Consider the following 24,935-nt stretch of genomic DNA (forward strand, 5'->3'; position numbering starts at 1 on the left):
GCCCTTAGAACAGAGTTCCCAAATCAGGTCAGCATCACCCAGGGAGGTTTGGAAAACTGGAGATATCCGAGTCCCACCTTAGACCAACCCAACCAGACTCAACTGCTCTGGGACCCAAGAATCAGTGTATAAATGCACCAGGTTTGGGAAAATGGCCTCAGAGCAGAGCTTCCCATCTTTTTTCATGCCTTGACAGGTAGAAAGTGTTTCGTTTTGGCCAGGCGTGGTGGCTTATGCCTGTAATCCCAGCACTTTGGGAGGCCAAGGCAGGCGAATCACCTGAGGTTGGGAGTTCGAGACCAGCCTGACCAACACGGAGAAACCACATCTCTACTAAAAATACAAAAGCAGCCAGGCATGGTGGGGGGCACCTATAATCCCAGCTACTCGGGAGCCTGAGGCAGGAGAATTGCTTGAACCCTGGAGGCAGAGGTTGCGGTGAGCCAAGATTGCGCCATTGCATTCCAGCCTGGGCAACAAGAGCGAAACTCCATCTCAAAAAAAAAAAAAAGAGAAAGTGATTCGTTTTGGTTGACACATCGAGGAGGAGCTCCTGGTTAAGATGACCAAACCCCGAGGTCAGAAGGCCCAGTCTGTTACTCAAGGGCTGCGGGAGCAATATGCCTTATCACATCTACTATCCATTCACCATAGGGAAGCTTTGCCTAAGAGAGCTCAACTTATTGAGGTCAAGGTTTTAAACCACTTTATTGTTACTTAATTTGGGGAGGGGAGATGCAGGGGGGTTAGCAATGTAAGCCTGCCCAATCCCCGATTGTGAGAGAGGTCAGTGCCTTTGAATTTTGTTCTGTCTGTCGGGAATCTGATACCATCTGTAGAATCAGGTCCGAAGTCTTCCTTGACAGCTACTAGCATTAATTATAACATACGTTTGTGCAGTTATTTTCGTAAGTTGCTTCTGATTTGGGGGTGGCTTCAGATTGACACTCATTTAAGTTTATTTCCTCCAACCAAAGACTCTAGGCCGGCTGTGGTTGTTCACGCTTGTAATCCCAGCACTTTGGGAGGCCAAGGCGGGTGGATCACTTGAGGCCAGGAGTTCGAGACCAGCCTGGCCAACCTGGCAAAAGCCTGTCTCTACTACAAATACAAAAATTAGACAGGCGTGGTGGCAGGCACCTGTAGTCCCAGCTACTCGGGAAGCTGAGGCAGGAGAATCACTTGAACCCAGGAGGTGGATGTTGCAGTGAGCCGAGATCGTACCGTTGTACTCCAGCCTGGGCAACAAGTGAGATTCTGTCTGAAAACAAAGACAAAACAGAAAAAGACTCTGATAGTTGTCCACCAGGTCCTCTGGCTAAATCTTCTCCAAGCCCTTTCTTCGTTTAGCACTCTAAGAATCTGCAACAATGACTATGATGTTTGAAGTGGCATTTTTCTCCTTGAGAAATAAGACCTGACAGAGCGATTCTCTCCTCCACATCTAGTTATTCAGACTCCAAATACAACTGTTCAGCTTCTGTTCCAAAAATACCCAAGAAAGAATAAGTGTTATTAAGGTGCTTGTCTTCGTCTTTTATTATTAAGAGGCCCAGAGAAAGACATATAATTACTAGCTCATTAGCTTGGGCCTTAGAATTTTCAACGAAAATTCCTCACAAAATTGCTAAACCTGGTCTTACAGGGTATGGAACTAACTTTTGAGAAAAATAAATGCCACCATTTAGAGTCTCACTCTGTCGCCCAAGCTGGAGTGCAGTAATGCAACCACGGCTCACCGCAACCTCCACCACTCCAGACTCAAGCGATCCTCCTACCTCAGCCTCCTGACTACTGGCACATGCCACCACACCAGCTATTTGTGTGTGTGGGTGTGTGTGTGTGTGGGTGTGTCGTGATGGGGATCTTGCAATGTTGCCTAGGCTGGTCTCAAACTCATGGGCTCAAGTGATCCACCTGCCTCAGCCTCCCAAAGTGCTGGGATTACAAGTGCAAGCCACCACTGCACCCGGCCAACATTGTCTCCATTTTATAGATAAGGAAACTGAGGCTTAGAGAGTCTAAGTAACTGGCTGGAAGTTTCAGGGAGCCTGGATTCAAACCCCAAAGTGTCCTACCCCAAAGATTATGCTTCGCCTACACCAAGTAAGACTCCTTCAGGTAAAGCTAGACGTACAAACAACTGTTGTCTTTGGAAATCACTCTAAGAAATAGTTCCCTCCTTAAATATATCTTCCCAACACCGAGTCTCAGTGACTAAATCATCTTAGGAAAAGACTGGTATGTAGAAAAAGAAGGGCCTTTGAGCCAGTTGGTTACCTGATCGGATAGAACTCCACTCCTCATCTTTGGGGAGAAATTTCCTCTTTACAAACATTCCAGAACATAGTGGGTTGGCCGAAAGCAGCTTGGGTCTGTAAAAAAAACCAAAAACTAAAAACTAGCCATCCTCCATTATGAATAGAAACCTTTTTTTTTTTTTTTTTGACAGGGTCTCACTTTGTTGCCCAGGCTGGAGTGCAGTGGCACCATCACAACCCACTGCAGTCTCGACCTCCCAGGTTTAAGCCATTCTCCTGCCTCGGCCCCCTAAGTAGCTGGGACTACAGGTGTGCACCACCACACCCAGCTAATTTTTGGAGGTTTTTTTTGTGGAGACAGGGTTTCACCATGTTAGGTTTCCCAGGCTGGTCTCGAGCTCCTGAGCTCTGACCACCTGCCTGCCTTGGCCTCCCAAAGATAACACGTGTGAGCCACCACACCCGGCCCAGGAAGCTATTTTAAAAAAGAAAAAAAAAAAGCCATTAGTCACCGAAGAACCCATCTACAGACCCTAATTCAGAAATATTCGTTTTCTCACTTTAGCATCCACACGATAGTCTTAGAGTTAAATAACTTGCCCAGGTTCACACAGTAGTTACTGGAGCTGAAATTCAAACCTGGGGGCAGGGCATGGGTTCTCTCACTTCAAAGCCTCCTCAGTTCATCTCTCAGTTCTGCTCCACAGATCTGAGAACCCCACAAGGTGCTCCCGGGCATGGTAAACAGTGAAATATATTGTATCAAACAGTGAAGGGAGAAACAGCCTGAAGAATCCACTCATCACTTTTACCTGCTTTATATACTGGGATTCCAAAAGTGCATTTGGAGAAACAAAATAAGTTCTGAAGCTCAAATAAGTTTGAAATCTAAAAGTGGAAATATTTTATTGTCTTCAAATTACAGACTGATTGGCTTATTGAACATCTCTACCCTGGTTTCTGTTTGACAAGTTGGAGGCCTAAATTTCCCAAGATAATACAGCACACAAGGAGCAAGCTAGACTTAGGGACAGTTAATCTGGTGCTGATCACTGTTGGCATATTGCAACTCATCGAGATATTTGTCAGCCTATTATCAGCTTTTGATTTAATAAACTTAAGCTATCTCTAGACCAAATTGTAGATCCTCAGTAGGAATGTGGGCTGTTAATGCCTCTCCATAGCCTTCATCTAAAGAGCACTGCTAAAATCAGAGTGGAGAACAGCCTCAAGTTCAAAGGCTGCAAACCGAGCCAGGTTCTAATAAGCTCCCTTTATGGGAGGAGCTGGGTTCCTGGCCTCTCACTGTCTCATGTATTAAGGTGGGGTCCTCTCCAGTGTGCCCTTGAATGACCTTATTGCTTTTGATTAGAGGTTACCTTGAACTATACTCGTATTGCCAAAAGGAACAGGTTAGTGTTCTGCAACAGGATGTTAGGGAGACATCTCTTGTTGTTCTGGAACTGGGAACCAGGCCCAAAGCTGGGGACAAAGAGGAATTGGGACTCCACATTCACCAGGCAGCTGCTAATCACCAGTGGCCCAGATGACCTTCTTCCCACAGCTCTGATTGCCCGTCTCCCCCTTCCCTAGGCCCTATGTGGAGATGGAGGAGGGGAGTTTGTAGTCATTGGGAGTATACTTCTTGCCTAACGCCAATCCCATGTGACAGGAGTAGTATTCTGAGAGAATCAACTACAGTAGCTGGGGCATCTGCAAAAAAAAAAGCTGGCTATAGGCCCAGCACAGTGGCTCATGCCTGTAATCCCAGCACTTTGGGAGGCCAAGGCGGGAGGATCACTTGAGGCCAGGAGTTCGAGACCAGCCCAGACAACATAGCAAGAGCCCATCTACAAAATATTTTTAAAAATTAGCTGGGCCCAGTGGCACATGCCTGTGGTCTCAGCTACTCAGGAAGCTGAGGTGGGAGGATTGCTTGAGCCTAAGAGTTCGAGGCTGCAGTGAGCCATGATTGCACCACTGCACTCCAGCCTGGGTGACAGAGCGAGACCCTGACACACACACAAAAAGTAGTTGACTGTTTGCTGAGCCGGGAACTTGCAGGCCCACCCTCAATGCTGCCATCCTGCAAGACTTGGGTGAGACTAGTAAGTGTCCGCAGAAGCTTGCAGAGGAACGTAGAGATTGCACCTGCTGCCCATCTGGAAATTTCTAAAGGAGGAGTTTTGGAAGGATCACGTGGCTAGGGCTGAGATGGAACCATGGGAGTGTGAGCTTGGGAATAGCATGGGCGCATCCCCTTGGGCATTATTGAAAATGCAGATAATAGTGGGCTACTTTTAGTAGCTTGCTTATGAGAATTCTGGGGTGTTTTCTGTGTCTCCAACCAGTTCAGTTCTCCAGCACCAGCTATGTGTCCAACAATTCAATTCAATTAGACACTGTCTATCTGGAGTTAGCATCAGACCCCAGTCCCACAAAGCTGCCCCACTTCTCATTGACAGGCTATAGGCCGGGCACAGTGGCTCATGCCTATAATTGCAGCACTTTGGGAGGCCAAGGCAGGCGGATCACTTGGGGCCAGGAGTTCGAGACTAGCCTGGCCAACAGAGTGAGACTCCATCTCTATTTTTTTACTAAAAAAAAATTTTTTTTTAATCTGGGGTCTCCACGACTCCATCCTCAGGCTCAATAATTTGCTAGAAAGGCTCACAGAACTCAGGAAAACATTTACTTAGATTCACCAGTTTATTATCAAGGATATGATCAGCAGCGGGTAAATGGGAGAGAGGCATCAGGTGAGGTATTGGGGGGTGGAGACTTGGGGCTTCCATGCCCCCTCTGGGTGTGCCATCCTCCCAGCAGGTCAGTGTGTTTAAGCGTTTATGGAGCTCAATCCCAGCACCCCCTCCCTCCCCAGAGGTCAGTGGATGGGGCTGAAAGTTCTAACCCCCTAATCACTTGGTGTTTCTGGTGACCAGAGCCATCTTGAGGCCATCTAGGGCCCCTCACCTGTGTATGTGATCTGAAGGAGCTTGTTATGCATCCCCAAAGTCATCCCCATCACTCAGGAAATTCCAAGAGTTTTCGGAGCATTGTCTTAGGAAGCAGTGACAAAAACCAAATCTATTTTGTATTATATCACAAGGATGAAATGAGAAAGCGAATCTAAAGTGCCTGACACAGACTCTGGTACAGAGCAAGCACTTGAAAACCTTAGCTCCTAGGGTGATTTTTCCCACCTGCCTTCCTTGACTTTCCTCTGGCCACCTCTCTTACAAGTTCTCATTTGCTTTCACCTTCTCCCCAGTTCCTAAAAGGCATCCTGGGGGCTAGAAACCATGGGCTTTTTTTTTTTTTTTTTTTTTTTTGAGATGGAACCTTGCTCTGTCTCCCAGGCTGGAGTGCAGTGGTGCGATCTCAGCTCACTGCAACCTCTGCCTCTCGGGTTTAAGCGATTCTCCTGCCTCAGCCTCCTGAATAGCTGGGACTACAGGCATGCACCACCACGCCTGGCTAAATTTTTTGGATTTTTAGTAGAGACGGGGTTTCACCATGTTGGTCAGGCTGATCTCAAACTCCTGACCTCAAAAAATCCGCCCTCCTTGGCCTCCCAAAGTGTTGGGATTACAGGTGTGAGCCACGGTGCCTGGCCAAAACCATGGACTATTACATTGTTTTGTGTGATGTGCTCAAATTTCTCATTTGCCTCATCCCTCTTCTTAAAGCAATGAGTTTCAAGTGTTTCTGGCACTGAACTATAACAGAGAAGGGTACAAAACACGCAGAGAAACACTCCCCTTGCCACAGCCTTTCAGTGCCTTTCTACACATCAGATGCACCTTATGAGTCAAGCTCCTTCAAGAGAGTCACTTTGCAGAGAAAAAGCACAAACCGCTCAGGGTTTGCGGTGCATTCTAGTGCCAAGAGCAAATGCTTTAAAAATAGCACTTTAGGTATTAACTGCTAACAAAGCAAGAATTGACTGCTTCTGGCATGATTTGCATTTAGGGTTTTGGGTTTTTTTTTTTTAAGTTGATGCATAGCAGTTGACCTTTTAAGTCAAGTTTTAGGTCAGTTCTCCAGCACATTCTGAAAGCTCCTTAGTTTTGTCTCTTTTTTAAAAAACAGCTTTATTGGCTAGGCGCAGTAGCTCACCACTGTAATTCCAGCACTTTTGGAGGCCAAGGCGGGTGGATCACCTGAGGTCAGGAGCTTGAGACCAGCCTGGCCAACATGGCGAAACCCCATCTCTACTAAAAATACAAAAATCAGCCGGGTGTGCTGGCACGTGCTTGTAATCCCAGCTACTCGGGAGGCTGAGACAGGAGAATTGCTGGGACCTGGGACGTGGGGGTTGCAGTGAGCCGAGATCGCACCATTGCACTCCAGCCCGGGTGACAGAGTGAGACTCCGTCTTAAAAAAAAAAAAAAAAGCCTTATTGAGATATAGATCACATACCATACAATTCAGCCATTTTGAATGTATAGTTCAATGGATTTTACTATAATCACACGTTTACCTTGCCACAATCAAATGTAAAACATTTTCATCACCCCACAAAGAAACCTCATATGTTTTAGCTATCTTCTCCCTACCCTCTCCCCTCACCCATCTCCCAGCCCTCAGCAACCACACTGATGTACTTTCTGTCTCCATAGATTTCCCTGTTCTGGGCATTTCATATGAATAGGGTCACTTAATAAGTAGTCTTTGGGGACTAGCTGCTTTGAAAGCTCCTTGGTTTTATGTGTATCCCTCTTAAGATTCAAGTTCAAGAAATCCTACATTAATTCAGGGCTAAACTTTACTTTCATTGGAGGGGAATGAGAATGAGATCTGCAACACCTTGGAGTCTTCAGGAGAAGTTCCAGAATGGAGAGAAAAAAATCTGACATGTGATATGTGTGTTCATCCATCCCTATTTTAGGGCTGAGGGTTATAGTTACATAATGTAGCAATTCCTGGCTGGAGTTCTTGCTTAGCCTTTTTTCATTCGGCATTTATCAAAAATTTCTCATTTCAATTAACAGGGCAAGCCCCTGTTGGCTATTGCCCTTTGTGGTTCAAATTGAAAGCATAATTAATCATGGAGACTTCATATCTCAGTGAACGTCAGCTAATAAGATTGCCTCCGAGATGCAAGCTCAGCCCCAGCTGGGCCAAGCTCTCCTGTGGGCTTCTCCTTGCACCTTCCAGGTGGGAGACGGATTCTATCCAAAAGGAGGACACAGTTTTACACGGGCTGCTCGAACAAGCCCTTTGCTCTGCCTTGTCCCAGTGTGAGATGGATGAGGCCTGCAGGTGTGGCTGATCCCATAGAGTGGACGCCTTCTAAAGATGTGCCGAAGTCCATCTGGCCCCAGGGAAACAGCCCTGGCACCAGCTCAACCCCCTCGATACAGATGGGCTTTAACTACAAGGGTCCAATTTGCCATCTGCCAAGCCTGGAGAGAATCGGTAGCATCCGGAGCCAGAGATCTCATTGTGGATGAATTTATAAAACCCTGGCTAGAAGAACTTGCAGCCCCACACGTTCCCCACCAGCCAGCTGCCGGGCGAGAGGAGCTGGGCAGGGCTCTTGAGGCAAGAGCATCGCTTGCAGAGAAGTTCCACATCCCCCAGCGGAGCCAGATGCCACTACTGGGGTTCGGTGCTCCATGACCACATGAGTGAGCTGGAAGAGTGACCACAGAACCTAGAAGACTTGCCTTGTAAAAACCTCTCTGACTCATGTTATGGGTTTGTGTCCCCCCCAAAAAGCTATGTTGAAGTCCTAACCCCCAGAGTGTGAACTTATTTGGGATAGGGTCTTTACAAAGGTAATTAAGTTGAAGTGAGATCATTAGGGGGACCCTAATCCAGTATGATGGGTGTCCTTATAAAAAGGGGAAATTTGGAGCTGAGTGCAGTGGCTCACTCCTATGATCCCAGCACTTTGGGAGGTCAAGGCAGGTGGATCTCTTGAGATCAGGAGTTCAAGACCAGCCTGGGCAACATGGTGAAACCCCATCTCTACTAAAAATACAAAAATTAGCCAGGAGTGGTGGTGGGCGCCTGTAGTCCCAGCTAGTCGGGAGGCTGAGGCAGGAGCATTGCTTGAACCCAGGAGGTGGAGGTTGGATGGCGCCATTGCACTCCAGCCTGGGCAACACAGCAAGACTCTGTCTAAAAAAAAAAAAAAAAGGTGGGGGGGGAGTTTGGACACAGAGACAGACAAGCACAGAGGGAGGATGATATGAAGATGCAGTGAGAATGTGATGACTTCACTCCAGAGTGATGCTTCTACAAGCCAAGGAACGCCCAGGGGAGAGGCACGAAACAGATTCATCCTCACAGCCCTCGGAAGGACCAGCCCTGATGACACCTCAATTTGGGGCTTCTATCGTCCAGTACTGTGAGACGATAAATTTCTGATGTTTAAGCCAGCAGTCTGTGATATCTTGTTGTTGTTGTTGTTGTTGTTGTTGTTGTCGTTGTCTGTGATACTTGGTACAGCAGGAAACAAATACACTAGGGGAACTAACCCTCCACCCTAAATAGGTACGAATGAAAAACCATATCACATGTTAGATTTCTTTCTCTGCATTCTGGAGCTTTTCCTGAAGCCTCCAAGGTGTTGCAGATCTCATTTTCATTCCTCTCCCATGAATGACCATTTCAACCAGGTAAAATTTAGCCCTGAGTTAATGTAGGATTTCTTGAACTTGAACCAGAGAGGAAGAGAGCCCTGCCCTGGCTTGGAAGATTACTGGAAGGAAAGGATAGCATATGCCTCTGTATGCCTTTCAGCCCTTCACAAGGAGAGCTTGTAAGTCACCTTTAAGATGTATGAAGCCTGCCAGACTTTGAGGCTCACCCATCCTGCCATTGGGGAGGTGGCTGCCTAGTACATGCACTGTTCAAGGAGGGCCCCCGCTTGGCTGGGACCACGAGGTTCCAGAGACCCCCAGGTGAAATCGCCTAAGGGAGCGGCCCATGGCAGGGACAATCTGCTCTGCTCTCTGCTTTCGTCCACTTGGAACAGAGTGTTCCTGCCTCTGAAACATAAGAGAAAGAGGGAAAGACATTAGTACTGAGCACTGAAGACTGTCGCTTCGCCTGGACCCAGAACCCAGTCATAACATCCCACAAAACAAGAACCCTTCTCTCGCAATTCCTCCAACCACCATACTTACAGACACTGGCATGTGACAGCTTCCAGAAAATGGAAATGCCCACCCAGGCTTTCACTCACACAAGGAAACCTGCATGCTGTTGGGCAGTCGTATTTTTTATTTGAGATGATCAGCATTTTTCTGTACATTTGACTACAGAAAAACAATAAACTCATAGTAATCCTACAGCCCCTGGGACATTCCCACTGCCTTTCTTTGGAGGAGCTTAATAAGATTTGAACAAAGTGTACTACAGCATCTATCAGGGCATTCTTGTATCATGGCTTATCACTTTGGGATGTCTCCTGTGCATCACGCACCTTCTATGTGCCAGGCTGGGCTGGAGACTTTGCCTACTTTATCCAATTTAAGTCTTGCGACAACCCGCAAGGAAGTTTTTTTTTTGTTTTGTTTTGTTTTTTTTTTTTTGAGATGGAGTCTCCCTCTATTGCCCAGGCTGGAGTGCAGTGGTGCAATCTTGGCTCACTGCAACTTCCACCTCCTGGGTTCCAGTGATTCTCCTGCCTCAGTCTCCCAAGTAGCTGGGATAACAGGTGCGCGCCACCACGCCCGACTAGTTTTTTTGTATTTTTAGTAGAGACGGGGTTTCACCATATTGGCCAGACTGGTCTCGAACTCCTGACCTCGTGATCTGCCCGCCTTGTCCTCCCAAAGTGCTGGGATTACAGGCGTGAGCCACCACACCCGGCCACAACTCTCTCACTTTTAATTGACTTTGCCGGGAGTTCTTAACACCATTCTACAGATGGGGAGATGGAAGCTCTCCTCTGATCAATTGTGCCAGAATTTCAGACAGAATGTCCTGTCCACATGGTATAGGGGTGATGTGTTAAACCATTTGGGCTGCAGTAACAGAATACCATAGACTGGGTAGCTTATAAACAACAAACATTGATTTTTTACAATTCCAGAGGCTGGCAAATCCAAGATCAAAGCATTGACAGATTAAGTGCCTGGAGATGGCTCGTTTCTTGGTTCATAGATGGCGCCCCTCTCACTGTGTCCTCACATGGCAGAAAGGGTGAAGGAGCTATCCAGAGTTTCTTTTATAAGAGCACTAATTGGGCCGGGCGCAGTGGTTCACGCCTGTAATCCCAGCACTTTAGGAGGCCAAGAGGGGCGGATCACAAGGTCAGGAGATGGAGACCATCCTGGCTAACACGGTGAAACCCCATCTCTACTAAAAATACAAAAAAAATTAGCCAGGCGTGTTGTGGGTGCCTGTGGTCCCAGCTACTCGGGAGGCTGAGGCAGGAGAATGGCGTGAACCTGGGAGGCGGGGCTTGTAGTGAGCCAAGGTCACACCGCTGCACTCCAGCCCGGACAACAGAGAGAGACTCGTCTCAAAAAAAAAAAAAAAAAGAAAAAAAAAAGCACTAATTGCCTCCCAAAGGTCCCCACCCCCTAATACCATCACATTGGTGATTAATTAAGTTTCAACATCTGGGTTGGGTTCGGTGGTTCACACCTATAATCCCAGCCCTTTGAGAGGCCAAGGCAGGAGGTGTGCTTGAGGCCCAGAAATTTGTGACCAACATGGGCAACATAATGAGACCTCGTCTCCACAAAACATTAAAAGAATTTTTTAATTAGCTGGGCGTAGTGGTGCATGCCTGTAATCCCAGCTAGGTGAGAGGATCACTTGAGCCCAGGAGCTCAAGGCTGCAGTGAGCTGTGATGGCACCACTGCACTCCAGCCTGGGAGATAAGAGCAAGACCCTGTTGCAAAAAAACCCAAAAAGTTTCAACATGTGAATTGGAGGAAACAAACGTTCAGACCAAATGTTCGTGGGAGCCCGGGTCTGGCAGGACTGTGGCTGAGTTGCTGATCATTTCTGAGCTTCAGGTTCCTCATCAAGAGCATGGAGATAATATGTGTACTTCATAGCAGTGGCTGGATCTTGGCTGTACATTCAGATCACCACCTGTTCAGACCCCACCCGGGACCAGTTAGATCAGAGCATGGGGGTCTAACCTTGCTCTTCTGTCTGGGCCTCATCCCGAGGTTTCAGTCACAGTTCTGGAGGCCGAAAGTCTGAAACCAAAGTGAGAGATTTTGAGGCTCTAGGGGACCATCCTTCCTTTCATCTTCCAGCTTCCAGTGGCTCCAAAAGTTCCTTGGTTTGTGGCTCCTTAACTCCCATCTCTGCCCCTGTCCTCACACAACCTTCTCCTCTGTGTCTTCTCCTCTTCTGTCTCTTATAAGGACACTTGTCATTGGATTTAGGGCCCTCCCACTTAATCCAGGATGATCTCATCTCAAGATCCTTAACTTAATTACATCTGCAAGGACCTTTCCCAAATAAGATCACGTTCCTAGATAGATACTAGGGGTGAAGACCTGGACATATCTTTGGGGAGGATTTATTTAACCCACGGCAGACATCTTGCACTCTGTTTTCTGATTGCACTGAGTTGGGACCCAGCAGGGGTTTCAAGACACGTAATCTCAGTCACACTAAAGTCCAGCCTTATGACGTTCTATAATTGGCCAGACCTTGAAACTTGCCTGTGGAAAGGCCCAGGGGATTTTTTAACATCGGGGATGAAGGTTGAGGTTTATAAACCTCCTTTTAAAATAAGGAAACCTGGAAATGGAGGATTAAAATGTAAAATAATTCTGTTCTTTTATAAAGAATAAGTGCCATAACAAGAGTTTGAATCAGGACCAAAACACTACACACTGTAGAAATACAAAAACATATTATATACATATATAATATGTATATATATATATATTTGGAAATGTTGTAAGAGAGGTCAACTGATGTGTGAAGGGGGCAGTTTAGATACTGAATGTTTGTAAACCCAAGTGAGAAAATGAGAAAGAAAATGACTTCATAAAGAATGGGTCTTGGGAGGTGCTAAGGAGGACAGTGAGGAGGAGGGGATAGAATGTGAAAAGAGAAGTTTGCAGCAACTGGACTATTCCAGATAAGACCAGATAATTTGATTCCTTTCCCCTCCCCACCCCCGTTTTTGTTTTGTTTTGTTTTGTTTTGTTTTTGGCTCATCTTCATTCAAAAGCATTTACCTGGATGTTCATTTCTAATCTTGAGTTTTGATTAAAGGAGTCCTTTCCCTTACCTCCCTCCAGCTCTTTGAAAGTGAATCCTTAATTATAGGCCATGTTTGAGATTGACTAGATGAAATCAACAGCTGTAGATATGACACCAGACTGCAAAATATCGACACAATGTTGCCATAAAAAGCCCAATTGTTAATTGCTTATCTGGCACTGGGCTATAACAAAAACACCCTTTTTCTGTTTAATATTAAAAGTAAATGTAGTGGAAAGAACATCAAGCTAGAAGTAGGGTAGGCTGGGATTCTAGTCCCAGCCCTATTGCCGAGTGCCTGTGATTTGGGGGCAAAGCATTTTATTTTTCTCAGGCCTTGGTGTCCTTATCTATAAAACTGAGGGCATGAAACCAAATTACCACTTTCAGCTTAAAAATTATATTCTTAATCATGAAAATACAGCATACTTCTCATTTCTATCTATCCTTTTTCCAAAACTTTATTTCACAATACCCTAATATAATTCCATACTTTTGTCATGCAATCAGGAACCACACATTGATTTAAGCATCTACATCGTTTTTGCTGTGCAAGCAATACTTTTCCAGTCTTATTCTGAACTGAAGTGAGCTGTCAGTCCCGACAATTCTCAACTGCTTTGGAAACGCAATCCACTGGTGTTCCATTTTTAATACTGCGAAGTCTTGTTTTATTCTTGAAGAATATGAACCTGAAATGTACATGAAGATGCTGGAATAGATACCATCTCAAACTCAGCTGTCACTGACTGAAGAAACAAGCCAAGGGCAGTCCATGAATCAGGGAGGGAGGGCAAGGTCAGGCACAGCCAACTGGTCCAGGTTCCTCTTGCTCAGTCAGACCCACTGTGCAGGACCTCAAGGGCATGAAGGCAGCTCAGACTATGGCCCTGGTGACAGTGACAGGAGGGCAGCCATATGCCTAGGCAGATAGGGGTGGGACCCCAGTGAAACCCCACTTCCAAGCCAAAGACAGTTTAAAGCCTGAAAGCCAAGCTACAGGTTAAATCCTCAGACCAGATTGAGAACTGGTCTTTCCTCTGATTGATCCCCACCTTCACCTATTTTAAATATGCCTACTCTTTCCTAATTGGTTATCTACACTGTCATGCCCACTTTTGAGTGGTATCTTCACTTTAACCTTTTTTGCATACTCACAAACCAATCAGCATGCACTCCCTATTGTTAGCCCATAAAAGCCCCAGGCTCAGCCATATTAGGGGACTTTCCCACTTTGGGGTAGGTAACCACCCCCAGTATCCTCTCTTTGCTGAGAGCTTGCCTTTCGCATAATAAATTATACTCCACTCACTCTCTGGTGTCTGCGTGCCTGATTCTTCCTGGTTGTGAGACAAGAACTCGGACCTAGCTGAGCTAAGGAGCAGAAAAAATCCTGCATCACTGATTTTTATTTTATTTCCCTGCCTCTGGTGCCTGCCCACCTTGCTTTGTTTGTTGGGTTTTTTGTCTCCTACATCTCTGGGTTACCACGAGCTTGGCCTCCTGCTTTCCTCTACTTGCTGTCTCTGTCCTATCCTTTACTTACTCAGTTGCTTACCCAAGCAGGAAGACCTCCACTTAGGTTCTTGAGGGTTTGCCTGTCCATATTCTGGTCAACTGTGGGGTGGAAGCCATGTCTTCTAAGCCTCAAGATAGTTGTTTACATGCAACCATCAGAGGTAAATACCCATCATTTACTTCTGTTGGGAGGAAGTCAAAAGACAGATGGGGAAAGAAACCAAATTTCCCTGTTTAACTCCATCTCCTGTATTTTAACTCATGAGAGCTTCTTGAGAGGTATAAATTTCCTTGTTTTCAGCTTTCAGGCTTGTGGCTGATTGTGTGAACTTTTGGTGTGCTCTGGGAAAGAACAAAGCAGCATTCATTCTCTTCATCTTTAGTAATCCAGTTAATGCACCTGTTTTATAATATGCTTGATGGATGTGTTTTGTTACCTGTTGCTGAGCAACAGCCCCAAAATTTAGTGGCTTAAAACAATGAGAGTGCATTGTTTCTCACAATTCTGCACTCTTGACTGGGTTTAGCTGGCCAGATCTGCTCTTCATGGTGTGAGCTTGGATTGAAATATCTCAGATGGCCCTTTCACTCAATGTGGTCTCAGCTGAGATGGCTGGAGCATCTAAGACCTGGTTGAGCATCTTGCCACACAGTCTCACCACATGGCTAGCTTGGGCCTCCTCACAGCACGGTGGTCTAAGGTAATCAGCCTAGTCTTCTCACATTGTGGAGGGTCCCGATTTCTGGCTTCCAGCTTCTCTTGAAAGGCTAAACTGACACAATTTCTCTTCTGGTACATTCTGTTGGTCAAAACAAATAACAGACCAGTCTAGATTCAAGGGGCGGGGAAATGGTGAGAGGAACAGCATGTCAGCACAGTGCGGGAAGGAATTGATGGTGGCCATCTTTGGAGATGTATGGTAGATAATCTCTCAATTTATTGGTCTTCTCTTTTTGTTCTTTTTTTTTTTTTCCAAATTCAACATTATTTTTTATTTTATTTTTTAAACATACAAAAAGCTGTACACAGCTTTTTAATTAACACATACATCTTGATGATTTTGGATATAAGTATACACCTGTGAAACCATCACTACAATCTATGCCATAAATCTTTTTTTGTTTTTTGTTTTTTTAGAGACAGAGTCTTGCTCTGTCACCCAGGATGGAGTACAGTGGCGCAATCTCAGGTCACTGCAACCTCCACCACCAGAGTTCAAGCGATTCTTGTGCCTCAGCCTCCCGAGTAGCTGGGACTGTAGGCGCACACCACCATGCCCAACTAATTTTTTGTATTTTTAGTAGAGACAGAGTTTTGTCATGTCGCCCAGGCTGGTCTTAAACTCCTGAGCTCAGGCAGTCCACCTGCCTCGACCTCCCAAAGTGCTAGGATTACAGGCGTGAGGCACTGCACCTGGCTGCTATGCCATAAATCTATCCATCACCTCCAAAAGTTTCCTCCTGCCCTGTTTTATTATTTTATTGTTATCTTTTTACTCTCAATGGCATTATATGGTATAGGAACACAGAGCAGGCAGGAACTAGTCCCATGGCTTCAAGCAGCAAATTTCCCAGCAATTCCGGGGTGCTATGGAAAAGCATGTTGTCTCTGCCCTGGGCTATAGGATTGGATACATTACTTAAAGGCTCCTTTCACTGCCTTGGGAGATGCAATAATGGCTAACATCAATTGAGCACTTGCTATGGGCCAGGCCCTATGTTAGCCTTTTTCATGTATCATATATATTTTATTTATTTATTTATTTATTTATTTTAGAGATGGAGTCTCACTCACTTTGTCACCCAGGCTGGAATGCAGTGGCATGATCTCGGCTCACTGCAGCCTCCGCCTCTCGGGTTCAAGTGATTCTCCTGCATGAGCCTCCCAAGTAGCTGGGATTACAGGCACACGCCACCACACCTGGCTAATTTTTGTAGTTTTAGTAGAGATGGAGTTTCACCATGTTGGCCAGGCTGGTCTCGAACTCCTGGCCTCAAGCAATCCACTCACCTTGGCCTCCCAAAGTGCTAGGATTAGAGGCATGAGCCACTACTCCCAGCCTCATGAATCACATTCTCTCTTTTTTTTGTTTTTGAGATGGAGTCTCGCTCGGTCACCCAGGCTGGAGTGCAGCGGTGCGATCTTGGCTCACTGCAACACCCGCCTCCCAGGTTCAAGCAATTCTCCTCCCTCAGCCTACCAAGTAGCTGGGACTACAGGCGCCCGCCACCACGCCCAGCTAATTTTTTTTTGTATTTTTAGTAGAGACGGGGTTTTACTATGTTGGCCAGGCTGGTCTCAAATTCTTGGCCTCCCAAAGTGCTGGGATTACAGGCGTGAGGCCTGAGCCACCATGCCCGGCCGAATCACATTCTTAAATTAGCATAGTCTTTCCAGGCATATGCGTATGATTTTGGTGGTGGTTTCCAGGTTGGTTTAGGCAATGGAAACACAACATGGCAAAATTAATAGAGAAGATTCAGAAATGTCACCCACAGTCAAAGTCATAAGCCCCTCCCTTCACAGACTCACTTACTCCCTTCGGATACTTATTATTCATTCTCTTTTCCTTCCCCCTTCCCAGAATCTCTTTTGTCAATATTGTTCTACTCCATTAGCAAAACAGACTTTATATCCTATTAATCAAATATTTGTCCCACTTGAGTCCCTTTCTCCCCCTAACCCCCAGACCCACTGTCTTCCTGCAACAGAGACAAAGAAGGAAGGACCCTGAAGGAAGCTCAGGGAACCCTGATGGTCAGTGTAGGGTTGCGTCTGTTCTGAGTGGAGGGAAGTGCTCTGTGACCACACACGCCCCTCCTACACCCCCAGGGCAAAGAAATGTGGTCAAGGTGGATGGCAATGCAGTACCTGGTTCTCATGGAACACACTCAGGAAACGTGCTCAGGATCATGACTCTGATAATATGACTTTAGGCCGGGCACAGTGGCTCACGCCTGTAATCCCAGCACTTTGGGAGGCCAAGGCGAGCGGATCACGAGGTCAGGAGTTCGAGACCAGCCTGGGGGTGAAATCCCATCTCTACTAAAAATACAAAAATTAGCCGGCATGGTAGTGCACACCTGTAGTCCAGTTACTTGGGAGGCTGAGGCAGAAGAATCGCTTGAACCCGGGAGGCGGAGGTTGCAGTGAGCCAAGATCATGCCACTGCACTCCAGCCTAGGCGACAAAGCGAGACTCCATCTCAAAATAATAATAATAATAGTAATATGACTTTAGGTAAGACCATCAGCAAACCCAGAGCCAGTGCATGCCCTGAAAAATCCATCGAGGTAGCAACATAGCATTTTTCAGATTGTATTTTTGTATTTTTTAAATGTTTATAATATGTCATTTACATACCGTAAAGCTCACCCATTGAAAGCGTACAATTTGGCCGGGTGCGGTAGCGTATGCCTGTAATCACAGCACTCTGGGAAGCTGAGGCAGGTGGATCACCTGAGGTCAGGAGTTCAAGACCAGTCTGGCCAACATGGTGAAATCTCATCTCTACTAAAAATACAAAAATTAGCCAGGTATGGTGGTGCCTGCCTGTAATCCCAGCTACTTGGGAGGCTGAGGCAGGAGAATCGCTTGAACCCAGGAGGCGGAGGTTGCAGTGAGCTGAGATTGCGCCACTGCACTCTAGCCTGGGTGACAGAGTGAAACTCCATCTCAAAAAAAAAACAAAACAGAAAGTGGTGTATAATTCACCGTTTTTTTCATATACTTATCTAGTTGTGAGCCATCATTTTAATCTAACTTTAGAACATTTTGATCACCCCAAAAGGAAACTGCTTCTGTTTGCAGTCATTCCGCATACCACTCCCTTCCCCCAGCTTTAGGAAACCACTAATCTGCTTACTTTCTCCATAGATTTGCCTCTTCTGGACATTTCATATCCATGGAATTATACAGTGTGGCCTCTGGTGGTTGGCTTATTTTACTTAGTAGCATGTTTTCTGAAGTTCGTCTGTGTTGATGCATGTATCAGTACTTCATTTCTTCTTTTTTTTAAATTTCAACTTTTAGATACAGGGGGTACATGTGCAGAATAGTTATATGGGAATATTGCATAATGCTGAGGTTTGGAGTATGGATCCTGTCACCCTGTGGTGAGCATAGTACCCCATGGACACGATTTCATTCTTTTTTATGGCTGTGTAGTATTCCATGGGCACCTAGATTGATTTCGTGTCTTTGCTTTTGTGAATAGCACAGTGATGAACATAAGAGTGCATGTGTCTTTTTGGTAGAATGATTTATTTTCTTTGGGCATATACCCAGTAATGGGGTTGCTGGGTTGAATGGTAGCTCTGTTTCATATGTTTGTTGGCCACTTGTATGTCTTTGAGAAGACTTCATTTTTTCTTATGGCACAGTAATATTTCATTGTATGGATATAACACATGTTGTGTATCTGATACAGGCAAGCCCCTAAATGGGTGCTTGCCCAGGAAAGAATTCAAGGGTGAGCCAGTGGTGTTAAAAGTTGAAGCAATAGGCCGGGCGTGGTGGCTCCTGCCTGTAATCCCAGCACTTTGGGAGGCCGAGGCGCGTGGATCATGAGGTCAGGAGATTGAGACCATCCTGGCTAACACAGTGAAACCCCGTCTCTCCTAAAGATACAAAAAATTAGCCGGGCATGGTGGCAGGTGCCTGTAATCCCAGCTACTTGGAAGGCTGAGGCAGGAGAATGGCGGGAACCCGGGAGGCGGAGCTTACAGTGAGCCGAGATCGCCACTACACTCCAGCCTGGGCAAAAGGGTGAGACTCCGTCTCAAAAAAAAAGGACAAAAAAAAAAGGTTGAAGCAGTAGCAGCAGAGGTGCTGCTCCTTGCAGAGCTTGGCTGCCCCCTAAGTAGTGTGCCCAGAATAACAGCACAGAAGCAGTGCTGCACTCATTTTATACCCACTTTTAATTATATGCAAATTAAGGGGTGGTTTATGCAGAAATTTCTAGGATGCGGGTGGTAATTTCCAAGTTGTCAGGTCATTGCCATGGAAAGGGGCAGTAACTTCACAGTGTTGCCACAGTGATGGTAAATGACATGGCCGCTTCTTATGGAAAGCTGCTTCCACCCTAGACCTGTTTTAGCTAGCCCTCAATTTGGTCCAGTGACCGAGCGAGCTTCTAGAATCAAGTCTTCATTTCTCGGTTTTTTTGTTTTTGTTTTTGTTTTGTTTTGAGATGGAGTCTTGCTCTGTCGCCCATGCTGGAGTGCAATGGTGTGATCTTGGCTCACTGCAACCTCCACCTCCTGGGTTCAAGCAATCCTCCTGTCTCAGCCTTCCTAAGCACCTGGGACTACAGGCACATGCCACCACGCCCAACTAATTTTTTGTATTTTTAGTAGAGACTGGGTTTCGCCATATTGGTCAGGCTGGTCTCGAACTCCTGACCTCAGGTGATCCACCCATCTCGGCCTCCCAAAGTGATGGGATTACAGGCATGAGCCACTGTGCCTGGCCTCATTTCTTGCTATGACATAATAATATTTCACTGCATGGATATACCATCTATTCTGTATCCGTTCCTCAGTAATGCAGTTGCTGGGTAGCTCTGTTTTAAGTTCTTTGAGAAGTCTCCAGACTGCTTTCCACAGTGCTGACTAATTTACATTCCCACCTACAGTGTATAAGCATTCTGTTTTCTCCACAGCCTCACCAGCATCTATTGTTTTTTGACTTTTTAATGATAGCCATTGCGGCTGGTGTGAGATGGTATCTAATTGTGGTTTTGATTTGCATTTCTCTGATGATTAGTAATGCTAAGCATTTTTTCATGGTTCTCAGCGACCTGTATATCTTCTTTTAAGAAGACTTCATGGTCAGGCATGGTGGCTCACGCCTGTAATCCCAGCACTTTGGGAGGTCGAGGCGGGCAGATCACTTGAGGTCAGGAGTTCGAGACCAGCCTGGCCAACATGGTGAAACCCCATCTCTACTAAAAATACAAAAAATTAGCCGGGCGTGGTGGTGTATGCCTGTAGTCCCAGCTACTCAGGAGTCTGAGGCAAGAGAATTGCTTGAACCCAGAAGGCGGAGGTTGCAGTGAGCCGAGATCATGCCACTGTACTCCAGCCTGGGCGACAGAGCGAGACTCCATCTCAAAAAAAAAGAAGACTTTGTCTCTTTTTATGCCAGAATAATATTTCATTGTATGGATATACCATATATTGTGTATCCATCAGTTCATGGAAATTTGTATTGTTTCCTTTTCTTTTTGGCTATCATGAATTAGAACATCCATGTACATGTTTTGTTTTTTGGGGTTTTGTTTGTTTGTTGAGACAGGGTTTCACTCTGTCACTGAGGCTAGAGTGCAGTGGCATGTTTACAGCTTAATGCAGCCTCAATTTCCTGGGCTCGAGTGATCCTCCCACCTTAGCCTCTCAAGTAGTTACGACCATAAGCATGTGCCACCACACCTGGCTAATTTTTGTATTTTTTGTAGAGAAGGGGTTTTGCCATGTTGCCCAGGCTGGTCTTAAATTCCTGGACTCAAGTGATCCACCTGCCTCAGCCTCCCAAAGTGCTAGGTTTACAGGCGTGAGCCACTGCACCCAGCCCCCCATGTACATGTTTTTGTGTGGATATGTGTTTTTAAGTCTCTTGGGCAGATATCTAGGAGTGAAATTGCTAGGTTAAATGGTAACCCTGTTTAATCTTTTGATGAGCTACTGAAATGTTTTCAAAGTGGCCACACTATTTATATTTCTGTCACAATGTATGAGAGTTTCAGTTTCTCCCTATCTTTTCCAGCGCTTGTTATTGTGAACATGGAATTTTAATTAGTCTTTCACTTAGGTATTTACCGAATTTTGGCTAAGATTCTGATGTCCCAGCCACATGTGTGTGATACGTCAAATAGGGTTGAAGCATTCACTCAACAAGCATGTATTCAACATTTGCGATGTGGCCACCTGCCAGACCCATGACAGGGGAAGCTTCAGAAGCATAAAGGAGGAGGCCTCATTCTGAGCCACCCAGGAAAGGGTCCTTGGAGGGGATGACACTGAAGTACTTTTTTTTTTTTCTCTTTTTTTTGAGACAGAGTCTCTTTTGTTTGAGACAGAGTCGCCCAGGTTGGAGTGCAGTGGCACAATCTCGGCTCACTGCAACCTCTGTTTCCTGCATTCAAGTGCTTCTCTTGCCTCAGCCTCCCTAGTAGCTGGGATTACAGGCGTGCATCACCATGCCCAGCTCATTTTTTTATATTTTTAGTAGAGACGGGCTTTCACCATGTTGCCCAGGTTGGTCTCAAACTCCTAACCTCAAATGATCCACCCACCTTGGCCTCCCAAAGTGCTGGGATTACAGGCCTGAGCCACCGTGCCTGGCCAAGTGTTTTTTTGTTTCGTTTTGTTTTGTTTTTTGTTTTAATACAGCTGGGATCTTGCTATGTTGGCCAGGCTGGCCTTGAACTTCTGGCCTCAAGCAATCCTCCTGCCTTGGCCTCACAAAGTGTTGGGATTAAAGGCATGAGCCACTGCGCCCGCCCCTAAGTTAAGTCTTGAAGCAAGGAAAGGAGAATCAGGCAGAGTGCAGGAGTTGGTGGGGGAAAAGGAACTTCAGGAAGGGGGACCAGTGCCTACCTAGGAGGTTCCAGACTCCTGGGGCTTCGGAGAATGAGGCCAGCAGGAGCTTCTTAAGGCTCACGAGAGAGGTGTGGCTTTGGGAGGCTGGTCCGGAAAAGATGCCAGAAAAATAACTAATAACATAAAAGGCCTTGTACTTCCTTCCTGCCAGGGCATATTACTTTTATGCTACACTCATGGTGCCACGGACAGATTTTGAGGAGGGGAGTTTACATCTGGGAGGCCACCGTGGCAGCAGAGTGGGGAATGGTGGATGGAGGGATTGAGAAGAGGCAGGAGGGCAAGCATTCACCTGCTACTTTGATGAAGGCCTGGCGTCAGCTGGCATGGAAGTTGGCCCTGGTAGTGCACTGTGTTTTTTAGGGGAGCTACAGTTGTGGAAGTGGTCACCAGAGCAAAAAGGTCCTAACGGAGGAGGCAGATCTGTAAGGAAAGTCAAGGGCAGCCTGAAAGCCCTCTTTAGAGGCCAGTGCCAGATGGCCTTGGCGGAGCCACAGCCAGATCTGAGAGAATAAACCTGTCTTTATTTGCAAGCAGCCTGCTTTTACCTCCCAAGCCCACCCCTGAGACACAGTCTGGTCTCCATTAAAAGGGCTGGGGCTGTCTCAGCCAATCTGGTTTTGTGTCTCATCCTATCTACTTCTCAACACAGGACCCCTTGACTGCCAGGTTTCTCCCGGGAGGGGAGATGCCAATTTTCTGCTTCACCCTGTAGACTCTGCTGTGTGTTGTGAGGTTCTTTCCCTTCCTGGGGTCCAACATCCCCGTGAACAGGACCAGGACTAGCCCCAGACCCACAACTGGACAGCAGGCCCTGGAGCAGCTGCACATCTTCTTTATGATAATGAAAACTGGCTGGGCCCGGTGACTCACACCTTTAATACCAGCACTCTGAGAGGCTGAGGTGGGCAGATCACTTAAGCCTAGGAGCTTGAGGCTAGCCTGGGCAACATGGCAAGACCCCATCTCTACAAAAAATACAAAAATTAGCCAGGCATGGTAGTGTGCACCTGTAGTCCCAGCTACTTCGGAGGCTGAGGTGGGAGGATTACTTAACCCTGGGAGGTCAAGGCCGCAGTGAGCCCTGATCCTTTCTCAAAAAAAAAAAAAAAAAAAAAAAGTAATGAAAATTAGCTCATACATCATACATATTTAAGCATAATTACTGGGTTTTATATAGTTTACATGTTCTAAGGTATCTCTGAAAAAAATAATCTTCTAATGAAATAATCAGCAAATGATTGGTTAATGGCAATCGTTAGACAAATATTAGATGATTAAACTTTAAAAAAAACAAACCCTTGCTGGGCACAGTGGTTCATGCTTGTACTTTGAGAGGCCTAGCACTTTGGGAGGCCAAGGCGGGTGGATCACTCGCGTTCAGGAGTTCGAGACCAGCCTGGCCAACGTGGCAAAACCCGGTCTCTATTAAAAATACAAAAATTAGCTGGGCATGGTGGCGGGTGCCTGTAATCCCAGCTACTCAGGAGGTTGAGGCAGGAGAATTGCTTGAACTCAGGAGGCAGAGGTTGGGGTGAGCCAAGATCAAACCACTGCACTCCAGCCTGGATGACAGAGCAAGACTCCATCTCAAAAACAACAACAACAACAAAACCCTTTTACCTGTTTTTTTCATTCTTGTAATTGAAGTATAATACAAATCTTAAGTGTAAAACTCAATGAGTATGTACACGTTACATCCAGGTCAACATATAATCATCCCAGAAGTTTCCTTCATGTCCCTTTGCACCAAACCCCCACCCCCAAAGAGATTACTGCTCTTCTAACTTTTATCACCATACATAAAGTTTTGCTTGTTCTTGAAGTTCAATTTGAATCATACAATGTATATGCTATTGCATTTGGCTACTTTTGCTTAACATAGCATCAGTGAGAGTTGTACATGTTTTTGCATGTATCAGCCATTTGTTCTTTTTCATTGCTGTGTAGTATTCCATTGTACACCTAGACCACAATTTATCTGTCTAGTTTCTTGCTGATGAACATTTGGACTGTTTCCAGTTTTTGCCTCCTGTATTTAAAGCTGTTGTGAGGCCAGGTATGTGGTTCACACCTGTAATCCCAGTACTTTGGGAGGCCAAGATGGGAGGATCACTTGAGGTGAGAAGTTGGAGACCAGCCTGGGCAACATAGTGAGACCCATCTCTACAAAAGAAGAAAATAAAAAATTGAGGCCAGGCACGGTGGCTCACGCCTGTAATTTCAGCACTTTGGGAGGCCGAGGCGGGCGGATCACGAGGTCAGGAGATCGAGACCATCCTGGCTAACACAGTGAAACCCCGTCTCTACTAAAAACACAAACAAATTAGCCAGGCGTGGTGGTGAGCACCTGTAGTCCCAGCTACTCGGGAGGCTAAGACAGGAGAATGGCATGAACCTGGGAGGTGGAGCTTGCAGTGAGCCGAGATTGTGCCACTGCACTCCAGCCTGGGCGACAGAGCGAGACTCCATCTCAAAAAAAAAAAGAAAGAAAGAAAGAAAAAAGAAAAAATTGAGACACAATATAATTCACCCTTTTAAATAAATGTGCAATTCAGTGGTTTTTAGCATATGCACAAGGTTGTGCAACTATCACCACTGTCTAATACCAGAATATTTTCATCACTCCAAGAGGAAATGTTATATCCATTCATAATCACTCTACATCCCTTCCTTTCCTCAATCCTTATCAACTACTAATCTACTTTCTGTCTCTATGTTTGTTTGTTTGTTTGTTTTTGAGATGGAGTTTCGCTCTTGTTACCTAGGCTAGAGTGCAATGGCGCAATCTTGGCTCACCGCAACCTCCGCCTCTTGGGGTCAAGCAATTCTCCTGCCTTAGCCTCCTGAGTAGCTGGGATTATAGGCAGTAGGTGGGATTACTACCACACCCAGCTGATTTTTGTATTTTTAGTAGAGATGCGGTTTCTCCATGTTGGTCAGGCTGGTCTCGAACTCCCGACCTCAGGTGATCCGCCCGCCTCAGCCTCCCAAAGTGCTGGGATTACAGGCGTGAGCCACCGCACCCAGCCCTGTTTCTATGGTATTTAATACTTTTTCCTGACATTTAATATTGATGGTCAAACTTTTAATATATCAATTGCTTTGATTTTTTTTTTTTTTCTAGGATCCTAAGCACTTCAAGTCAGAGAAGACAGGACGGGGACAGTTGAGGGAAGGCTGGAGAGATAGTCATCAGCCTATCATGTGCTCCTACAAGCTGGTGACTGTGAAGTTTGAGGTCTGGGGGCTTCAGACCAGAGTGGAACAATTTGTACACAAGGTAAGTGGTGCAACAGCAGTTCCTGGGCTATGGACAAGGTAACTGTCTATATTGCCAAGTTGGAGTCCGTGA

At 46.0% G+C, this 24,935-nt stretch overlaps 1 protein-coding gene across 1 annotated transcript in view; it reads left to right on the forward strand.

Moving 5' to 3' along the window:
* PITPNC1 (phosphatidylinositol transfer protein cytoplasmic 1) overlaps positions 1-24,935 on the forward strand; it is a 236,934-nt gene that overhangs the window by 185,137 nt on the left and 26,862 nt on the right. The window contains exon 7 of the mRNA XM_063718894.1: positions 24,708-24,863. Within this exon, the coding sequence (XP_063574964.1) occupies positions 24,708-24,863 (156 nt within the window). The remainder of the gene's footprint in view (positions 1-24,707; positions 24,864-24,935) is intronic.

The sequence above is a fragment of the Pongo abelii genome, chromosome 19, assembly GCF_028885655.2.
Source record: "Pongo abelii isolate AG06213 chromosome 19, NHGRI_mPonAbe1-v2.0_pri, whole genome shotgun sequence".
In the NCBI taxonomy this organism is placed as follows: domain Eukaryota; kingdom Metazoa; phylum Chordata; class Mammalia; order Primates; family Hominidae; genus Pongo; species Pongo abelii.